The sequence below is a fragment of the Oncorhynchus keta genome, unplaced genomic scaffold, assembly GCF_023373465.1.
Source record: "Oncorhynchus keta strain PuntledgeMale-10-30-2019 unplaced genomic scaffold, Oket_V2 Un_scaffold_4394_pilon_pilon, whole genome shotgun sequence".
Classification (NCBI taxonomy): Eukaryota; Metazoa; Chordata; class Actinopteri; order Salmoniformes; family Salmonidae; genus Oncorhynchus; species Oncorhynchus keta.
The window spans coordinates 63766-84072 of NW_026290944.1; the positions used below are offsets into that span (position 1 = coordinate 63766).

General features: G+C 39.9%; 1 protein-coding gene across 48 annotated transcripts in view; it reads left to right on the forward strand.

The window, feature by feature from the left end:
• LOC118378534 (zinc finger protein 239-like) overlaps positions 1–17246 on the forward strand; it is a 34884-nt gene extending 17638 nt beyond the window's left edge. For 45 of the 48 annotated variants that reach the window (XM_052516464.1, XM_052516457.1, XM_052516465.1 and 42 more), the window contains 2 exons: positions 1420–1800; positions 16277–17246. In XM_052516464.1, the coding sequence (XP_052372424.1) occupies positions 1420–1800; positions 16277–17133 (1238 nt within the window). In that variant the 3' untranslated portion in view covers positions 17134–17246. Of the gene's footprint in view, positions 1–344; positions 994–1419; positions 1801–3059; positions 5058–9744; positions 10449–16276 lie in introns of those variants that run through there. The other 3 variants (XM_035765521.2, XM_052516479.1, XM_052516480.1) reach the window with 3 other exon arrangements.
• The last annotated feature ends 3061 nt before the right edge of the window (positions 17247–20307 follow it).

Here is a 20307-nt window from a genome sequence, read left to right on the forward strand (position 1 = left end):
CATTACACTGAAATGTGCTCCTCACCAGAACCCCAAATATAAGCTTGTAAACAATGCAAATGTAAACAAACACTGTATTTGACTCAAAACGTGGTTAAAACCATCATTTTGATCTCATGGTGGGTCCTTGCATCCACAGCTCTGTCTATGAATTAGAGATGTTCCATTTGTTCAAACCCTCAGCTACTCTCCCCTATCTGTTGATTAGGACAGTGGAGATATAAAACGTTTAAGTACCAATAAGGAGTATGGTATTTATGGCTCTACCTTTCTCACTCATTATTATTCATGATCCATTCATGATTACCCCCAAAAAAAAAAATATATATTTTTTATTTAACCAGGCAAGTCAGTAAAGAACAGATTATTTACAGTGGTGGCCTACTGGGGAACAGTGGGTTGTTCAAGGGCAGAACAACAGATTTTTACCTTGTCAGCTCGGGGATTCGACCCAGCAACATTTCATTTTGGAGGACTGAATCGGAGGACAATATATTTTAATCGTGAGAAAAAAGCTATTGGTTTTCTACCCAAAGTTGGAAAGAAATTGTTGTGATCCATTTAATAAACACAGCTAAATTGATTTAAAAAAAACTTGTGGCAATAGCAGGAACAGCGGCATCTAGTGGGCAAAACCCAAAGTGGGTAAATGTCAGTCCTGTAGGTGAAATTAAGATTGTAACAATGACACTCCATTATATATATATATCATTATTTATCATTATATATCATTTTATATATATATATATATGTATCATTATTTAGACGTATTGAGGGAAAATCAAGGACTGAAAAAAAATGTCAGAGTAATACATTATTTAAATTCACGAGGTGATTGGGGGACTAAACCTGATAGTATAACAATAGTAGTAATCAATGTATTTTATACAACACTTTTCATCACAAAGACCATCTCAGACTGTAAAAACTAACAAAACCCATGTAGAGATCTGGCAGGTCTTGGTGATGGTCTTCCACAGATTCAGATGATGTGTTGTTCAGTCAGGCAGTTCAGAGAGGCTGGGCAGTAGTTTAAAAGGAGGGGGCAGCGACGTCACAGAGGGGGCAGCGACGTCACAGAGGGAGCAGCGACGTCACAGAGGGAGCAGCGATGTCACAGAGGGGGCAGCGACGTCACAGAGGGGGCAGCGACGTCACAGAGGGCAGCGACGTCACAGAGGGGGCAGCGACGTCACAGAGGGGGCAGCGACGTCACAGAGGGGGCAGCGACGTCACAGAGGGGGCAGCGACGTCACAGAGGGGGCAGCGACGTCACAGAGGGAGCAGCGACGTCACAGAGGGGGCAGCGATGTCACAGAGGGGGCAGCGACGTCACAGAGGGAGCAAGTTTTATCATGTAGAAGTTTTCTTCAGGTCTCTATTAAGTATTTAACTAAATAATCTGTTTGTCTTTGGCAGGAGAGAGACCAGACTCTCACTCTGACAGCGGAAAGAGTCCTTCAGTGGGACCAGACCCAGAGACGCCCAAACCAGCGAGACCACACCACTGCTCCCAATGTGAAATGAGATTCTCCCTCTCAGGGGACCTAAAACGGCATGAGAAAAAACACACGGGAGAAAAGCCTTTTAAATGTTCCCAGTGTGGAAAGACTTTTACCTGTTTAGGGAATCTAAATCGGCATAAGAAGATACACTCAGGAGAAAAGCCTTTCCAATGTTCCCAGTGTGGAAAGAGTTTCGCCTGGTTAAGGAGCCTGAAGAAGCATGAGAAGACACACTCAGGAGAAAAGCCTTTCCAATACCAAGGGACCAGCCAACCTTTTGATACAGGATGCAGTGGTGAGTATCAGAACTGGCACCAGTGATACGACAAGTGGTGCTGTATGGTAGATGGCATCCAAAGGTTTAAGGGTAGTGACTGCTGCATTCTGGGAAACGGTGCTGTATGCTAGATGGCATCCAAAGGTTTAAGGGTAGTGACTGCTGCATTCTGGGAAACGGTGCTGTATGGTAGATGGCATCCAAAGGTTTAAGGGTAGTGACTGCTGCATTCTGGGAAACGGTGCTGTATGCTAGATGGCATCCAAAGGTTTAAGGGTAGTGACTGCTGCATTCTGGGAAACGGTGCTGTATGCTAGATGGCATCCAAAGGTTTAAGGGTAGTGACTGCTGCATTCTGGGAAACGGTGCTGTATGGTAGATGGCATCCAAAGGTTTAAGGGTAGTGACTGCTGCATTCTGGGAAACGGTGCTGTATAGTAGATGGCATCCAAAGGTTTAAGGGTAGTGACTGCTGCATTCTGGGAAACGGTGCTGTATGGTAGATGGCATCCAAAGGTTTAAGGGTAGTGACTGCTGCATTCTGGGAAACGGTATCGCCATAATCAAGAACTGTCAGGAACAGTTTACTGTACAATCTGATTTCTGCTGTTTTAGGGAGAGGCAAGATAAAAATAAAAAAAAGAAGAAGCCCGGTTTAAATCCAAGCTTTTTAACTATCGCATCCGTATGTTAAAAAAACAAAAACATGAAGTCTTTGTCAATCCAAATGCCCAGATATTTATAGGAACCCGATTTGTAGGCCTCCTTGCTCGCACATGCTTTTTCAGTTCTGCCCACAAATGTTCTATGGAATTGAGGTCAGGGCTTTGCGATGGCCACTACAATACCTTGACTTTGTTGTCCTTAAGCCATTTTGCCACAACTTTGGAAGTATGCTTGGGGTAATTGTCCATTTGGAAGACCCATTTGCGACCAAGCTTTAACTTTCTGACTGATATCTTGCACCAGTCCCTCCTGCCGCAAAGCACCCCCACAACATGATGCTACCAACCCCATGCTTCACGGTTGGGATGGTGTTCTTCGGCTTGCAAGCATCCCCCCCTTTCCCTCCAAACATAACGATGGTCATTCAGTCAGACAGTTCAGAAAGGCTGGGCAGTAGTTTAAAAGGAGGGAGCAGAGATGTCACAGAGGGGGCAGCGTCAGTAAATTACTCACCAGGCTCCTCCTCTAACATGGAGCCAGTTTTATCATGTAGAAGTTTTATTTGGGTCTCTATTAAGTATTTAACTAAATAATCTGTTTGTCTTTGGCAGGAGAGAGACCAGACTCTCACTCTGACAGCGGGAAGAGTCCTTCAGGGGAACCAGACCCAGTGACACCCAAACCAGCGAGACCACACCACTGCTCCCACTGTGGAAAAAGTTTTACCCGATTACTACACCTGAAATCACATGAGAGAATACATACAGGAGAAAAGCCCAACCACTGTTCCCAGTGTGAAAAGAGTTTTAGGTGGTTAACGACTCTGAAACTCCATGAGAGGACACACACACACGAAAAGCTCTACCGCTGCTCCCTGTGTGGAATGAGTTTTACCAAGTTAGGGGCCCTCGATGTGCATGACAGGACACACATAGGAGGGGATAAGTCCTACCGCTGCTCCCTGTGTGGACAGAGATTTAACCGGTTAAGACATCTGAATAAGCATGAAAGAATACATACACAGGAGGAGAAGACATACCACTGCTCTCAGTGTGGAAAGACATTTTCCCAGTCAGAGGACCTGAAAACACATGAGAGAATAGAGAGGCTGTGTTCTGACTTGTGTTTTTGACCTGAGAATTTATTTTTTTTTTTTTCTGCCAAATGAAATCATTATTGAAATAGACCTACTTTTTTTGTCTTAGTTTTCATCTGGAGACTGACATGACTCTCCTGTGAGGATCCAACGATGTCTACCATACGCTGTTACACGGAATCATGGCTCTCTCTCTCTCCAGATATACTGTTGCCATGACTCCTGTGAGGATCCGAGGATCAGGTTACAGTGGATCAGCGTCCAATAGAGGGAGGGAGGGAGGGATATGGGGGTTTTATGACACCTCACCATCGATTGTAAATTGTAGGCAGCAGACTATTCCTTTTGGGGTCTAATTTGGGCGACTGGAATGTCTCTTTTGTTACCAAGAGAGATTCTTAGACGACCCAAAAAAACTTCAACATCAAACAATAGACACTGGGATATTATATTCCAACATCCGAATGTTGGGAACGACGAGAGATTGAATATGGAAAATGTTATGTCTATTTTGTGATGTCATTAAAATTGTTATAAATAGGTTTTAATGAAAGCATTAACTTCAAGAACTTTCGCACTGTGTATATCAAGGTTTATATTCTTTACGTTGTGTAGAAAATATCAAGGTTAAAGAGAATGTTTTTGTGATGATTAGGATTGTGATTTTAGTACTCTAACGAGATAGTAATTCTGATACCTTGCCTCGTAACTAGCCACGCCCCAGGGAGCCTGGGTCAGAATGACGAAAAATGCCTCCGTTTTTCTCCGGTATAAAAATATTGAGTTAAGAATGATCATATCAGACTAGGAGGACCACGAGCTGTATCTGAGGTCTACGATTAGTCACGACCCCCCACGACCCCCCAGCGCAAAACACGAAGAAGACAATGGAACCTCTTAACAATTGATGCTACGGTTAATTAGCTGTTCTTAGTGTCCTCAGGACACCACTCTGGGATCACCGACAAGGCTGATTAGCCGTCCTCAGGACACCACTCTTCCAGAATGAGTGCAAAGTAATCAGACAACTAAGAAGAAGGACATTGTGACATTTTGTGGACAAATCAGAGCCTTACACCTGAGAATGACCGGAGAAGGCCAGCCGAAATAAGAAGCAACCTCCTCATCAAGTGGGAACCCGGCCCACGAAGGGCCCAACAGAGAGAAGGCCCAACTGAACCCTCCTCATCAAGTGGGAACCCGGCCCACGAAGGGCCCAACAGTGATACCCGACAGAGACCTTCAGCGCGTAAATACATGCGTTATTTCTTACCCAGAATAGCGGCAGTTTGGGGCAAGATATTAAGGGCTATACTGTGGGCGTAGTTCCCAAATGTATCCAAGTGTTGCGTCTCTTTCTTTCTCTAACTCTCCATCTTGTAACAAGTGTCATATTGTGTTAGTCCGCTAGGGACTTGTTGTCGTCGTATTAAGTTTCCAATCAATAACCTATACCATGTTTGTGTATCCTATGTTATCATTTAGTTTGTTAGTAAATAAATAATCAAATCAATTTGTGTGGTACGGAAATGGTCAGTGAGACTTGGGTTTGTACCGATTTCAAGAAGTCAATGACGTTCACAATGATACTGATACGAGGAAATTATTAAATGAGTTACTGTTATGATATCTATATATTCTTGAGATAATTCGGGAGACGGTAACTCATTGTGTGACCAGCAATCCCGGATCCGGGAGAGTAATCATCGCCTCAAACGAATTAGCATAACGCAGCGGACATAAATACCGCTAACCCCTAGAAAATGTTCCTATTCATGAAAATCACAAATTAAATATATTGAGACACAGCTTAGCCTTTTGTTAATCACACTGTCATCTCAGATTTTCAAAATATGCGTTACAGCCAACGCTAGACAAGCATTTGTCATGGCATAATGCTATGCTAGGCTCTGCTGGCAGCAGGCAACATTTTCACGAAAATAAGAAAAACAATCAAATGAAATCATTTACCTTTGAAGAACTTCGGATGTTTTCACTCAGGAGACTCCCAGTTAGATAGCAAATGTTCCTTTTTTCCAAAAATATTATTTTTGTAGTCGAAATAGCTCCCGTTTGTTCATCATGCTTGGCTGAGAAATCGACCGGAAAATGCTATCACTACAACGCCAAACTTTTTTCCAAATTGGCTCCATAATATCGACAGAAACATGGCAAACGTTGTTTAGAATCAATCCTCAAGGTGTTTTTAACATATATATTCGATAATATATCCGTCGAGGCAATTGGTTTCTCATAAGAAGCGATTGGAAAAATGGCTACCTCAGGATTTTACGCAAGATTTTCTGCGGGAGACATCAGGTGACCACTTGCTAAATTTGGTCCCTTATGGCTATTCTTCAACAGAAATGCGTAAAAAGACGTAAAAAGACGTAAAAAGACGTCACAATGCTGTAAGTTCATTCGTAGCCCATTCACAGCCATATAAGGAGTCATTGGCATGCAGCGCTCTCAAAATATGGGGCACTTCCTGATTGGATTTTTATCTGGGTTTCGCCTGTAACATCAGTTCTGTTGCACTCACAGACAATATCTTTGCAGTTTTGGAAACGTCAGTGTTTTCTATCTAAAGCTGTCAATTATATGCATAGTCGAGTATCTTTTCGTGACAAAATATCTTGTTTAAAACGGGAACGTTTTTCATCCAAAAATTAAAATATCGCCCCCTAGTCGTAAAAGGTTATTAAACAACTGTTCCCGTGGTGCCCCAAATTCCTAATGAGTTAATTGTTTCACGATTAATATAATTGAGTATCAATTCAATATAGTTTGATCAAATAAATAACAGTCGTCAGATTAATGATAGTAACGTCACGGCAAATGATGAATACAAAACAATGTGTTTTGATTATGAACTTTAATGTGTTGGCATACAAGTATAAACCCTCTGTTGTTCATTATGCTCTGGGGATATTGCTCTCTGTGAATGCACCAATTTGTAAGTCGCTCTGGATAAGAGCGTCTGCTAAATGACTTAAATGTAAATATATTAGATGAATGGAGTTTTTGCATTTCTTGATTCTAACCTTAAACCTCTTGAATTTAATGTTTGACACAGCATACTGCAGTTATATTTCACCCTGACTGCCATTTTGTTTCGCGAGGGGCAGTCATGACGTCATACAATGCCTTTGGAAAGTATTCAGACCTCCAAGACATTTTTCCACATTTTGTTACCTTACAACCTTAGAGAGCATACCTATTTATCACCTCTTCAACCCAGAGAGAGAGAGAGTATACCTATTTATCACCTCTTCAACCCAGAGAGAGAGTATACCTATTTATCACCTCTTCAACCCAGAGAGAGAGTATACCTATTTATCACCTCTTCAACCCAGAGAGAGAGTATACCTATTTATCACCTCTTCAACCCAGAGAGAGTATACCTATTTATCACCTCTTCAACCCAGAGAGAGAGTATACCTATTTATCACCTCTTCAACCCAGAGAGAGAGTATACCTATTTATCACCTCTTCAACCCAGAGAGAGAGTATACCTATTTATCACCTCTTCAACCCAGAGAGAGAGTATACCTATTTATCACCTCTTCAACCCAGAGAGAGAGTATACCTATTTATCACCTCTTCAACCCCCAGAGAGAGTATACCTATTTATCACCTCTTCAACCCAGAGAGAGAGTATACCTATTTATCACCTACCTATTTTCAACCCAGAGAGAGAGTATACCTATTTATCACCTCTTCAACCCAGAGAGAGTATACCTATTTATCACCTCTTCAACCCAGAGAGAGAGTATACCTATTTATCACCTCTTCAACCCAGAGAGAGAGTATACCTATTTATCACCTCTTCAACCCAGAGAGAGTATACCTATTTATCACCTTCAACCCAGAGAGAGAGTTTATCACCTCTTCAACCTCTTCAACCTAGAGAGAGAGAGAGTATACCTATTTATCACCTCTTCAACCTTCAGTATACCTATTTAGAGAGTATACCTATTTATCACCTCTTCAACCCAGAGAGAGAGAGTATACCTATTTATCACCTCTTCAACCCAGAGAGAGAGAGTATACCTATTTACCAACTCTTCAACCCAGAGAGAATATACCTATTTATCACCTCTTCAGCCCAGAGAGAGAGTATACCTATTTATCACCTCTTCAACCCAGAGAGAGAGAGTATACCTATTTATCACCTCTTCAACCCAGAGAGAGAGAGTATACCTATTTATCACCTCTTCAACCCAGAGAGAGAGTATACCTATTTATCACCTCTACAACCCAGAGAGAGAGAGTATACCTATTTATCACCTCTTCAACCCAGAGAGAGAGTATACCTATTTATCACCTCTTCAACCCAGAGAGAGAGTATACCTATTTATCACCTCTTCAACCCAGAGAGAGAGTATACCTATTTATCACCTCTTCAACCCAGAGAGAGAGAGTATACCTATTTATCACCTCTTCAACCCAGAGAGAGAGTATACCTATTTATCAACTCTTCAACCCAGAGAGAGTATACCTATTTATCACCTCTTCAGCCCAGAGAGAGAGAGAGAGAGAGTATACCTATTTATCACCTCTTCAACCCAGAGAGAGAGAGAGTATACCTATTTATCACCTCTTCAACCCAGAGAGAGAGTATACCTATTTATCACCTCTTCAACCCAGAGAGAGAGTATACCTATTTATCACCTCTTCAACCCAGAGAGAGAGTATACCTATTTATCACCTCTTCAACCCAGAGAGAGAGTATACCTATTTATCACCTCTTCAACCCAGAGAGAGAGAGTATACCTATTTATCACCTCTTCAACCCAGAGAGAGAGAGAGAGTATACCTATTTATCACCTCTTCAACCCAGAGAGAGAGAGAGTATACCTATTTATCACCTCTTCAACCCAGAGAGAGAGAGTATACCTATTTATCACCTCTTCAACCCAGAGAGAGAGAGTATACCTATTTATCACCTCTTCAACCCAGAGAGAGTATACCTATTTATCACCTCTTCAACCCACCTATTTATCACCTCTTCAAGAGAGAGAGAGAGTATACCTATTTATCACCTCTTCAGCCCAGAGAGAGAGAGTATACCTATTTATCACCTCTACAACCCAGAGAGAGAGTATACCTATTTATCACCTCTTATCACTATTTATCACCTCTTCACTACCTATTTATCATCACCTCTTCAGAGAGAGAGTATACCTATTTCACCCAGAGAGAGAGTATACCTATTTATCACCTCTACAACCCAGAGAGAGAATATACCTATTTATCACCTCTTCAGACTAGAAGGGTTCATGCAGATTCTTGGTAGATAGGTAGTTTCAGCTATTGAAATTTGAAAGTTTACAAAATTAATGTAAAATCGCATGAGATGAGAATTTGTTTTACATTTATTTTACTAGGCCAGTCAGTTAAGAACAAATTCTTATTTTCAATGACGGCCTAGGAACAGTGGGTTAACTGCCTGTTCAGGGGCAGAACGACAGATGTTGTACCTTGTCAGCTCGGGGATTTGAACTTGCAACCTTTCGGTTACTAGTCCAATGCTCTAACCACTAGGCTACCCTGCCGCCCCAATTGACCAACTAAAGGGTGTGCATTGAAGGGACATTCTGAACCTTGTTTGAAGTCACTAGGTCACATGACCAAGGCTAAAATTAATTGTTTTAAAAAATATACAGTGGGGCAAAAAAACGTATTTAGTCAGCCACCAATTGTGCAAGTTCTCCCACTTAAAAAGAGGAGAGGCCTGTAATTTTCATCATAGGTACACTTCAACTATGACAAAAGGAGGAAAAACATCCAGAAAATCACTGTAGGATTTTTATGAATTTATTTGCAAATTATGGTGTAAAATAAGTATTTGGTCAATAACAAAAGTTTATCTCAATACTTTGTTATATACCCTTTGTTGGCAATGACAGAGGTCGTTGTTGTATGAAAATAGGATGCTGTTGTTTTGATAACAACATTGATAAATTGTTGACTTGAAAAAACATTCACCATCTCATGAATCTTACCATCAGTATTTTTCCACCATGTCAGATTGTAAAATGTGCTGATTGTAAAAAAAAAAGGATTTAATTAATGGAACATATTTCTGTCTGAATGGAAATAAAATGTGGAAAGCCTGCACCATTATTGGACAATCATTATATGCATCTACATTTAGAGGGCTTTGCGTTTGCTCCACAAATCACCTAGCAACCGCACCAGGCGCCATGTTGGATGTTGTCATTCGTCTTTAAGGCGACGCTGCCGAGTGTGACGTCTAATCTAGTGGACGGGCCGCTTCTTTATTAACAACAGCTTGTTGAGCTATCTCGGTAGCTTGCTAGGCAACATAGCCGAAACATTGGAGCTCTTTAGACGCGTTCAGTGTATATTTTTCTATGTTTTAAAACATACTTATTTCGTATAGCTAGTTGCCCCATTTAATTTCATATTTACGTTGTAAATCGGGTAGCTAGCTGGCTGGATAAATTAGATTAGCTCCAGGCTAGTCGTTAATGCTAACCCGCTAGCTAGCTAACATCCCAGACCATGAGTTCACTAAGCTACTCTCCTCCTGTTAAAGAAGAGGAGGTCTGCTGGACGGAGAAAGAACCTCTGGGGATGAACATTGTCATGAAAGAAGAAGAGGATGTTTCAGTAAAAGGAGAGGAAGAAGCTTTCAGAATGAAAAAGGAGGAAGAGGAGGCTATCAGTATCACATTAAAAGAAGAGGATGATGTTACAGTGAAAGAAGAGAGAGAACATTTTAGAGTGAAAGATGAAGAGGGGATAGAGACTGTCACAGTGGAAGAAGAGAAAGAACCCTTTGTAGTGGCAGAGGAGGCTATCTTAAGAAAAGAGGAGGAAGACGTTTTGGGAGATGAAGAGGAAGGAGAGGAGACTGAAGATCTTATTAACACCAGTGAGTACCGTCTTAAAAGCAGGGCCACAAACTGCCCTTGTTGAATTAATATATCGTTTTAATATCTGGCTCTGAGCCTCGCCATTGATTCTGGGAGAATATAACTTATAAATGTCTGAGCTCAGAACCTAAAAGATAAGCTTGTTTTACTCCTTTGTTTGTAAACAATGTAAATGAATACTCTATATCCTCAAAGCAGGGAGGTAGTCCCATTAGGCTGAACCTGAGACACTGACCACAACCACAAAGATACTGACCACAACTACTGACTACCACAGACCTCACCTACTGACGCCAACTACTGACTACCACAGACCACACCTACCGACTACAGATACTGACCACAACTACTGACTACCACAGACCTCACCTACTGACGCCAACTACTGACTACCACAGACCACACCTACTGACTACAGATACTGACCACAACTACTGACTACCACAGACCACACCTACCGACTACAGATACTGACCACAACTACTGACTACCACAGACCACACCTACTGACGCCAACTACTGACTACCACAGACCACACCTACCGACTACAGATACTGACCACAACTACTGACTACCACAGACCACACCTACCGACTACAGATACTGACCACAACTACTGACTACCACAGACCACACCTACTGACTACAGATACTGACCACAACTACTGACTACCACAGACCTCACCTACTGACGCCAACTACTGACTACCACAGACCACACCTACTGACTACAGATACTGACCACAACCATAAAAGCTACTGACCACCACAAGTACAGCTACATAGACCAAACCAATGTTCACATGTTTAGGATATCCTAACTTCAAACCATTATCGACTAACCTATATAAATGTGCATATATTTACATAAAATAACCCACTACCAGTAAACTATTGAACTACCACTACTATAACCAGTCACTACCACTACTATAACCAGTCACTACCATTACTATAACCAGACACTACCACTACTATAACCAGTCACTACCACTACTATAACCAGTCACTACCACTACTATAACCAGACACTACCACTACTATAACCAGTCACTACCACTACTATAACCAGACACTACCACTACTATAACCAGACACTACCACTACTATAACCAGACACTACCACTACTATAACCAGACACTACCACTACTATAACCAGACACTACCACTACTATAACCAGTCACTACCACTACTATAACCAGTCACTACCACTACTATAACCAGTCACTACCACTACTATAACCAGTCACTACCACTACTATAACCAGTCACTACCACTACTATAACCAGTCACTACCACTACTATAACCAGTCACTACCACTACTATAACCAGTCACTACCACTACTATAACCAGTCACTACCACTACTATCACTACCACTACTATAACCAGTCACTACCACTACTATAACCAGTCACTACCACTACTATAACCAGTCACTACCACTACTATAACCAGACACTACCACTACTATAAACAGACACTACCATTACTACTGTAGACACTACCACTACTATAACCAGTCACTACCACTACTATAACCAGTCACTACCACTACTATAACCAGTCACTACCACTACTATAACCAGTCACTACCACTACTATAACCAGTCACTACCACTACTATAACCAGTCACTACCACTACTATAACCAGTCACTACCACTACTATAACCAGTCACTACCACTACTATAACCAGTCACTACCACTACTATAACCAGACACTACCACTACTATAACCAGACACTACCATTACTACATTACTACTATAACCAGACACTACCACTACTATAACCAGACACTACCACTACTATAACCAGTCTATAACAGTCACTACCACTACTATAACCAGTCACTACCACTACTATAACCAGTCACTACCACTACTATAACCAGTCACTACCACTACTATAACCAGTCACTACCACTACTATAACCAGACACTACCACTACTATAACCAGACACTACCATTACTACTGTAGACACTACCACTACTATAACCAGTCACTACCACTACTATAACCAGACACTACCATTACTACTGTAGACACTACCACTACTATAACCAGTCACTACCACTACTATAACTATAACCAGTCACTACCACTACTATAACCAGTCACTACCATTACTACTGTAGACACTACCACTACTATAACCAGTCACTACCACTACTATGACCAGTCACTACCACTACTATAACCAGTCACTACCACTACTATAACCAGTCACTACCACTACTATAACCAGTCACTACCACTACTATAACCAGTCACTACCACTACTATAACCAGACACTACCACTACTATAAACAGACACTACCATTACTACTGTAGACACTACCACTACTATAACCAGTCACTACCACTACTATAACCAGTCACTACCACTACTATAACCAGTCACTACCACTACTATAACCAGTCACTACCACTACTATAACCAGTCACTACCACTACTATAACCAGACACTACCACTACTATAACCAGACACTACCATTACTACTGTAGACACTACCACTACTATAACCAGTCACTACCACTACTATAACCAGTCACTACCACTACTATAACCAGTCACTACCACTACTATAACCAGTCACTACCACTACTATAACCAGTCACTACCACTACTATAACCAGTCACTACCACTACTATAACCAGTCACTACCACTACTATAACCAGACACTACCACTACTATAACCAGACACTACCACTACTATAACCAGACACTACCATTACTACTGTAGACACTACCACTACTATAACCAGTCACTACCACTACTATAACCAGACACTACCATTACTACTGTAGACACTACCACTACTATAACCAGTCACTACCACTACTATAACCAGACACTACCATTACTACTGTAGACACTACCACTACTATAACCAGTCACTACCACTACTATAACCAGACACTACCATTACTACTGTAGACACTACCACTACTATAACCAGTCACTACCACTACTATAACTATAACCAGTCACTACCACTACTATAACCAGTCACTACCATTACTACTGTAGACACTACCACTACTATAACCAGTCACTACCACTACTATGACCAGTCACTACCACTACTATAACCAGTCACTACCACTACTATAACCAGTCACTACCACTACTATAACCAGTCACTACCACTACTATAACCAGTCACTACCACTACTATAACCAGTCACTACCACTACTATAACCAGTCACTACCACTACTATAACCAGTCACTACCACTACTATAACCAGTCACTACCACTACTATAACCAGACACTACCACTACTATAACCAGTCACTACCACTACTATAACTATAACCAGTCACTACCACTACTATAACCAGTCACTACCATTACTACTGTAGACACTACCACTACTATAACCAGACACTACGGTTGTGGGGCGGTGCCCTGCGGTTGTGGGCGGTGCCCTGTGGTTGTGGGCAGTGCCCTGCGGTTGTGGGCGGTGCCCTGCGGTTGTGGGCGGTGCCCTGCGGTTGTGGGCGGTGCAGCTGCAGTACCAGGTGGCTCGTATGCTCAACACCCATTGGGCCGCTGTCAGTAAATGTCGGCAAAGAAGCATAATTGAAGTCGTAAAATGTCTAACTAGCTAGCAAGAGGTTGCATAGCAACAGCATCAACTACCGATAGACGGGAAAAGCTCTAGTACGCTCCTCTGAAAGGAAACAGTTCGTTTAGAGTGTCATAAAATGAACTAATAGTATGTAGTTACAGTATACTACAATTAACTAATAGTATGTAGTATATACTCATTAAGTATGTAGTTAGTCTACTACAAATAACTAATAGTATGTAGTATATACTCATTAAGTAGTTACAGTATACTACAATTAACTAATAGTATGTAGTATATACTCATTAAGTATGTAGTTACAGTCTACTACAATTAACTAATAGTATGTAGTATATACTCATTAAGTAGTTACAGTCTACTACAATTAACTAATAGTATGTAGTATATACTCATTAAGTATGTAGTTTAACTAATAGTATGTAGTATATACTCATTAAGTAGTTACAGTATACTACAATTAACTAATAGTATGTAGTATATACTCATTAAGTAGTTACAGTATACTACAATGGACTAATAGTATATAGTGTATATACTCATTAAGTATGTAGTTACAGTCTACTACAATGGACTAATAGTATATAGTGTATATACTCATTAAGTATGTAGTTACAGTCTACTACAATGGACTAATAGTATATAGTGTATATACTCATTAAGTATGTAGTTACAGTCTACTACAATGGACTAATAGTATATAGTGTATATACTCATTAAGTATGTAGTTACAGTCTACTACAATGGACTAATAGTATATAGTGTATATACTCATTAAGTTAGTTACAGTCTACTACAATTAACTAATAGTATGTAGTATATACTCATTAAGTATGTAGTTACAGTCTACTACAATTAACTAATAGTATGTAGTATATACTCATTAAGTAGTTACAGTCTACTACAATTAACTAATAGTATGTGGTATATACTCATTAAGTAGTTACAGTCTACTACAATTAACTAATAGTATGTGGTATATACTCATTAAGTATGTAGTTACTATTAGTTAATTGTAGTAGACTGTAACTACATACTTAATGAGTATATACCACATACTATTAGTTATTTGTAGTATACTGTATGTGGTATATACTCATTAAGTATGTAGTTACAGTCTACTACAATTAACTAATAGTATTTAGTATATACTCATTGTATGTAGTTACAGTATACTACAATTAACTAATAGTATGTAGTATCATTAGTGTTACAGTCTACTACAATTAACTAATAGTATGTGGTATATACTCATTAAGTAGTTACAGTCTACTACAATTAACTAATAGTATGTGGTTATGTAGTTACATTAGACTGTAACTACATACTTAATGAGTATATACCACATACTATTAGTTATTTGTAGTATACTGTATGTGGTATATACTCATTAAGTATGTAGTTAGTCTACTATAATTAACTAATAGCATGTGGTATATACTCATTAAGTATGTAGTGGCAGCAGGGTAGCCTAGTGGTTAGAGCATTGGACTAGTAATCGGAAGGTTACAAGTTCAAATCCCCGAGCTGACAAGGTACAAATCTGTCGTTCTGCCCCTGAACAGGCAGTTAACCCACTGTTCCTAGGCCGTCATTGAAAATAAGAATTTGTTCTTAACTGACTTGCCTAGTTAAATAAAGGTAAAAAAAATTAAAAATTAAAGTTACAGTATACTAATTATTTTAACTAATAGTATGTGGTATATACTCATTAAGTAGTTACAGTATACTACAATTAACTAATAGTATGTAGTATATACTCATTAAGTATGTAGTTACAGTATGTTAACATGGGTATTCAAACACAACTATTGTATAATATTCTGCAATGCCATTATATTAAAGGCGAAACATACCTACCTATTCAATAACATTTATGAATTGTTTGAAACCAAGCTAAGGTGTCAGAATACTGTATCCTATACTGACTAGTCTATTTATCCATTAGGTCTAATACATGTATCCTATACTGACTAGTCTATTTATCCATTAGGTCTAATACATGTATCCTATACTGACTAGTCTATTTATTAATTAGGTCTAATATATGCTTCACAATAGTCAAGTTGAAACATGTTTTTATTGGCCTACAAAACACTACAGACACTATTCTTTTGAGGGATCTAGTCTGGATTAAGCCTCATAGGAAGACCATTTTATCATTTGGAGATTTCATTCGGGTCTCTGTTTAACTAAAATAATCTGTTTGTCTTTGGCAGGAGAGAGACCAGACTCTCACTCTGACAGCGGGAAGAGTCCTTCAGGGGAACCAGACCCAGTGACACCCAAACCAGGGAGACCACACCACTGCTCCCACTGTGGAAAGAGTTTTAGTTGGTTAGGGTACCTAAAACAGCACGAGAGAAAACACACAGGAGAAAAGCCTTTCCAATGTTCCCAGTGTGGAAAGAGATTTACCTGGTTAGGAAGCCTAAGGGAGCATAAGAGAATACACTCTGGAGAGAAACCGTTCCACTGTTCCCAGTGTGGAATGACTTTCGCCTGGTTAGGGAGCCTGAAAACCCATGAGAGTTCACACACAGGGGAAAAACCTTTCCAATGTTCCCAGTGTGGAAAGCGTTTTACCCAGTTAGGGAGGCTGAAGGAGCATGAGAAGATACACACAGGGGAAAAGCCTTTCCAATGCTCCCTGTGCGGAAAGAGTTTTACCAAGTTAGGGGCCCTGAAGGAGCATGAGAAGATACACACAGGGGGAAAGCCTTTCCAATGCTCCCTTTGTGGAAAGAATTTTACCCGCTTAGGGAACCTAAAAGAGCATGAGACAAAACACACACAAGAAAAGCCCTACCACTGCTCTCTGTGCGGAAAGAGTTTTACCAAGTTAGGGGCCCTGAATAGACATGACAGGACACACACTGGAGGGGATAAGACGTACTACTGCTCCCTGTGTGGAAAGACATTTAACCGATTAAGACATCTGAATAAGCATGAAAGAATACATACACAGGAGGAGAAGACATACCACTGCTCTCAGTGTGGAAAGACATTTTCCCAGTCAGAGGACCTGAAATCACATGAGAGAATAGAGAGGCTGTGTTCTGACTTAAGTTTTTGACTGAGAATTAGTGTTTTTGTTCATGCCAAATTAAGTCATATTGTTTATATGAACTTTAAAAACTTTAAAAAAATAAAAGTTTATCTGGAGACCTGATCTAAAATCAGATTAAACACCATTTGTATTTTGTTTTGATTATGAACTTTAATAATTTGGGGATATTATTGTATAGATTAATGGAGTTTTGGATTTCTTGATTCTAACCTTAAACCTCTTGAATGTGATGTGATCTGGCTTTTCGCTAAATTAATTTGATTTGAATACACGATTTAGATATTGCACCATGTAAATTATGGAATAGATTAATAGAATGAGCATTTCTTGATTTTGAACTTTGAAACCTCTTGAATTTAGTCATTTTGTTTCATTGAGTTAATATGTTTACTAGTCGTCAAGATAAAGGACTATGAAAATGTGATGGTGTTTTTATAACAACATTGATAAGTTGTTGACATGAAAAATATGAATGTTCCCATCCCAATGTTATTCCACTATGTAGAAGCAGTATAGAGCTAGTTGTTTATTTTGATATCTGTTGACTGAATGAATCAGAATTGGCATAGAATACAGATGTGTACGAGATGTGAAGTCTATATTCAAATTCTCACTCGTCAAAAGTTCATTGATGAACCAAAGCTTCTCTTTGTAAGTCTCAATATAATATTAAACTTTTGAAAGAAACTTTGTCTGAAAATCAAATATTTTCCTCAACTGCGTTACCCACTCCAGACAACAGATGGCGATGTTTCTAGCGTGACATATAATCTAGTGGACGGGACACTTCTTTGTAATAAAATAATATTTTTTTTTGTCTTAATTTATTTAGTACCAATACTCCCTTTACCCTGTCTAACTAGTACCAATACTCCCTTTACCCTGTCTAACTAGTACCAATACTCCCTTTACCCTGTCTAACTAGTACCAATACTCCCTTTACCCTGTCTAACTAGTACCAATACTCCCTTTACCCTGTCTAACTAGTACCAATACTCCCTTTACCCTATCTAACTAGTACCAATACTCCCTTTACCCTGTCTAACTAGTACCAATACTCCCTTTACCCTGTCTAACTAGTACTAATACTCCCTTTACCCTGTCTAACTAGTACCAATACTCCCTTTACCCTGTCTAACTAGTACCAATACTCCCTTTACCCTGTCTAACTAGTACCAATACTCCCTTTACCCTGTCTAACTAGTACCAATACTCCCTTTACCCTGTCTAACTAGTACCAATACTCCCTTTACCCTGTCTAACTAGTACCAATACTCCCTTTACCCTGTCTAACTAGTACCAATACTCCCTTTACCCTGTCTAACTAGTACCAATACTCCCTTTGCTGACAGCTGGAGCAGAACATCCTTTCACCCTGCTTCCATTGCTGTTATTTGGAGCATGAGTTTTTAATTTACGATGATAAATAGGCCTACATCAAGATAAGAAGCTAATATGAAGTTAACTAGTTGATGATATTTCACTTAACTATAGTATGTATAGTTGACTAGATAGCTAGCTAACAAGCAGCTCATTAGCCTACACACTGTGGCCTGCTGCAGATAGCTCACAATACAGCGTTTAACATTTCCCAAAGGTATTTACTTATGATGGCTGGCAGTTTGCACCTGGTATTGTCCTTAAGCTAAGATAAATTAGCATATACACACACACAGTCAATGTCAAAATGAATTTGATAAAATCCTTCTTATATCAGCATCTTGTATTTATTACGGAACCCTATTGGCTGTTACCAAGGCAACGGTTGCCGGGGTCCAGCAACGTGAGACCGTTCCATAACGTCACACCTGACGCAACACAGTCAGTGTTGTTCCCTCAGGCCACCACTCCACCGACACATATTTACAATGCCACGTCCATGTGTATTTATTAAGGATCCCCATTAGTTCTGCCAAGGTAGACGCGACTCTTATCTTGGGGTCCAGCAAACATTTAAGGCAGTTATACCATTTTTTTTTTAAACAATACATTCTGTTATGTTCTGTTAATTACTGATGTCCCCTTTAAGGATGAAGCGCCGTTGGTCATGCGCAGTATTGTTCTATGTTATTCTGGTACTAACTAGTTTGAGTAAATGTGAAGCTCCAGTTCAATTGCTTGTATTCAGAGTCTTTCTTATTACATAAATAAGTACTAAGTGTTAAGACACTACACATTCATTACAGATTTCACAACACACTAAGTGTGCGCCCTCTGGCTACTACACTACAACACAAAATCCATGTGTTTGTGTATATAGTGCGTATGTTATCGTGTATGCATGTGTCTCTTTTCACAGTCCCCACTGTTCCATAAGCTGTACTTTCATCAGTTAAAAAAAAATCTTATTTTACTGCTTACATGACTCACCTGATGTGAAATATACTGTAGTTCCATGTAGTCATGGCTCTATGTAGTACTGTGGAATAGAGTTCCATGTAGTCATGGCTCTGTGTAGTACTGTGGAATAGAGTTCCATGTAGTCATGGCTCTATGTAGTACTGTGGAATAGAGTTCCATGTAGTCATGGCCCTATGTAGTACTGTGGAATAGAGTTCCATGGTGTCATGGCTCTATGTAGTACTGTGGAATAGAGTTCCATGTAGTCATGGCTCTATGTAGTACTGTGGAATAGAGTTCCATGTAGTCATGGCCCTATGTAGTACTGTGGAATAGAGTTCCATGGTGTCATGGCTCTATGTAGTACTGTGGAATAGAGTTCCATGTAGTCATGGCTCTATGTAGTACTGTGGAATAGAGTTCCATGTAGTCATGGCTCTATGTAGTACTGTGGAATAGAGTTCCATGTAGTCATGGCTCTATGTAGTACTGTGGAATAGAGTTCCATGTAGTCATGTCTCTATGTAGTACTGTGGAATAGAGTTCCATGTAGTCATGGCTCTATGTAGTACTGTGGAATAGAGTTCCATGTAGTCATGGCTCTATGTAGTACTGTGGAATAGAGTTCCATGTAGTCATGGCTCTATGTAGTACTGTGGAATAGAGTTCCATGTAGTCATGGCTCTATGTAGTACTGTGGAATAGAGTTCCATGTAGTCATGGCTCTATGTAGTACTGTGGAATAGAGTTCCATGTAGTCATGGCTCTATGTAGTACTGTGGAATAGAGTTCCATGTAGTCATGGCTCTATGTAGTACTGTGCGCCTCCCATAGTCTGTT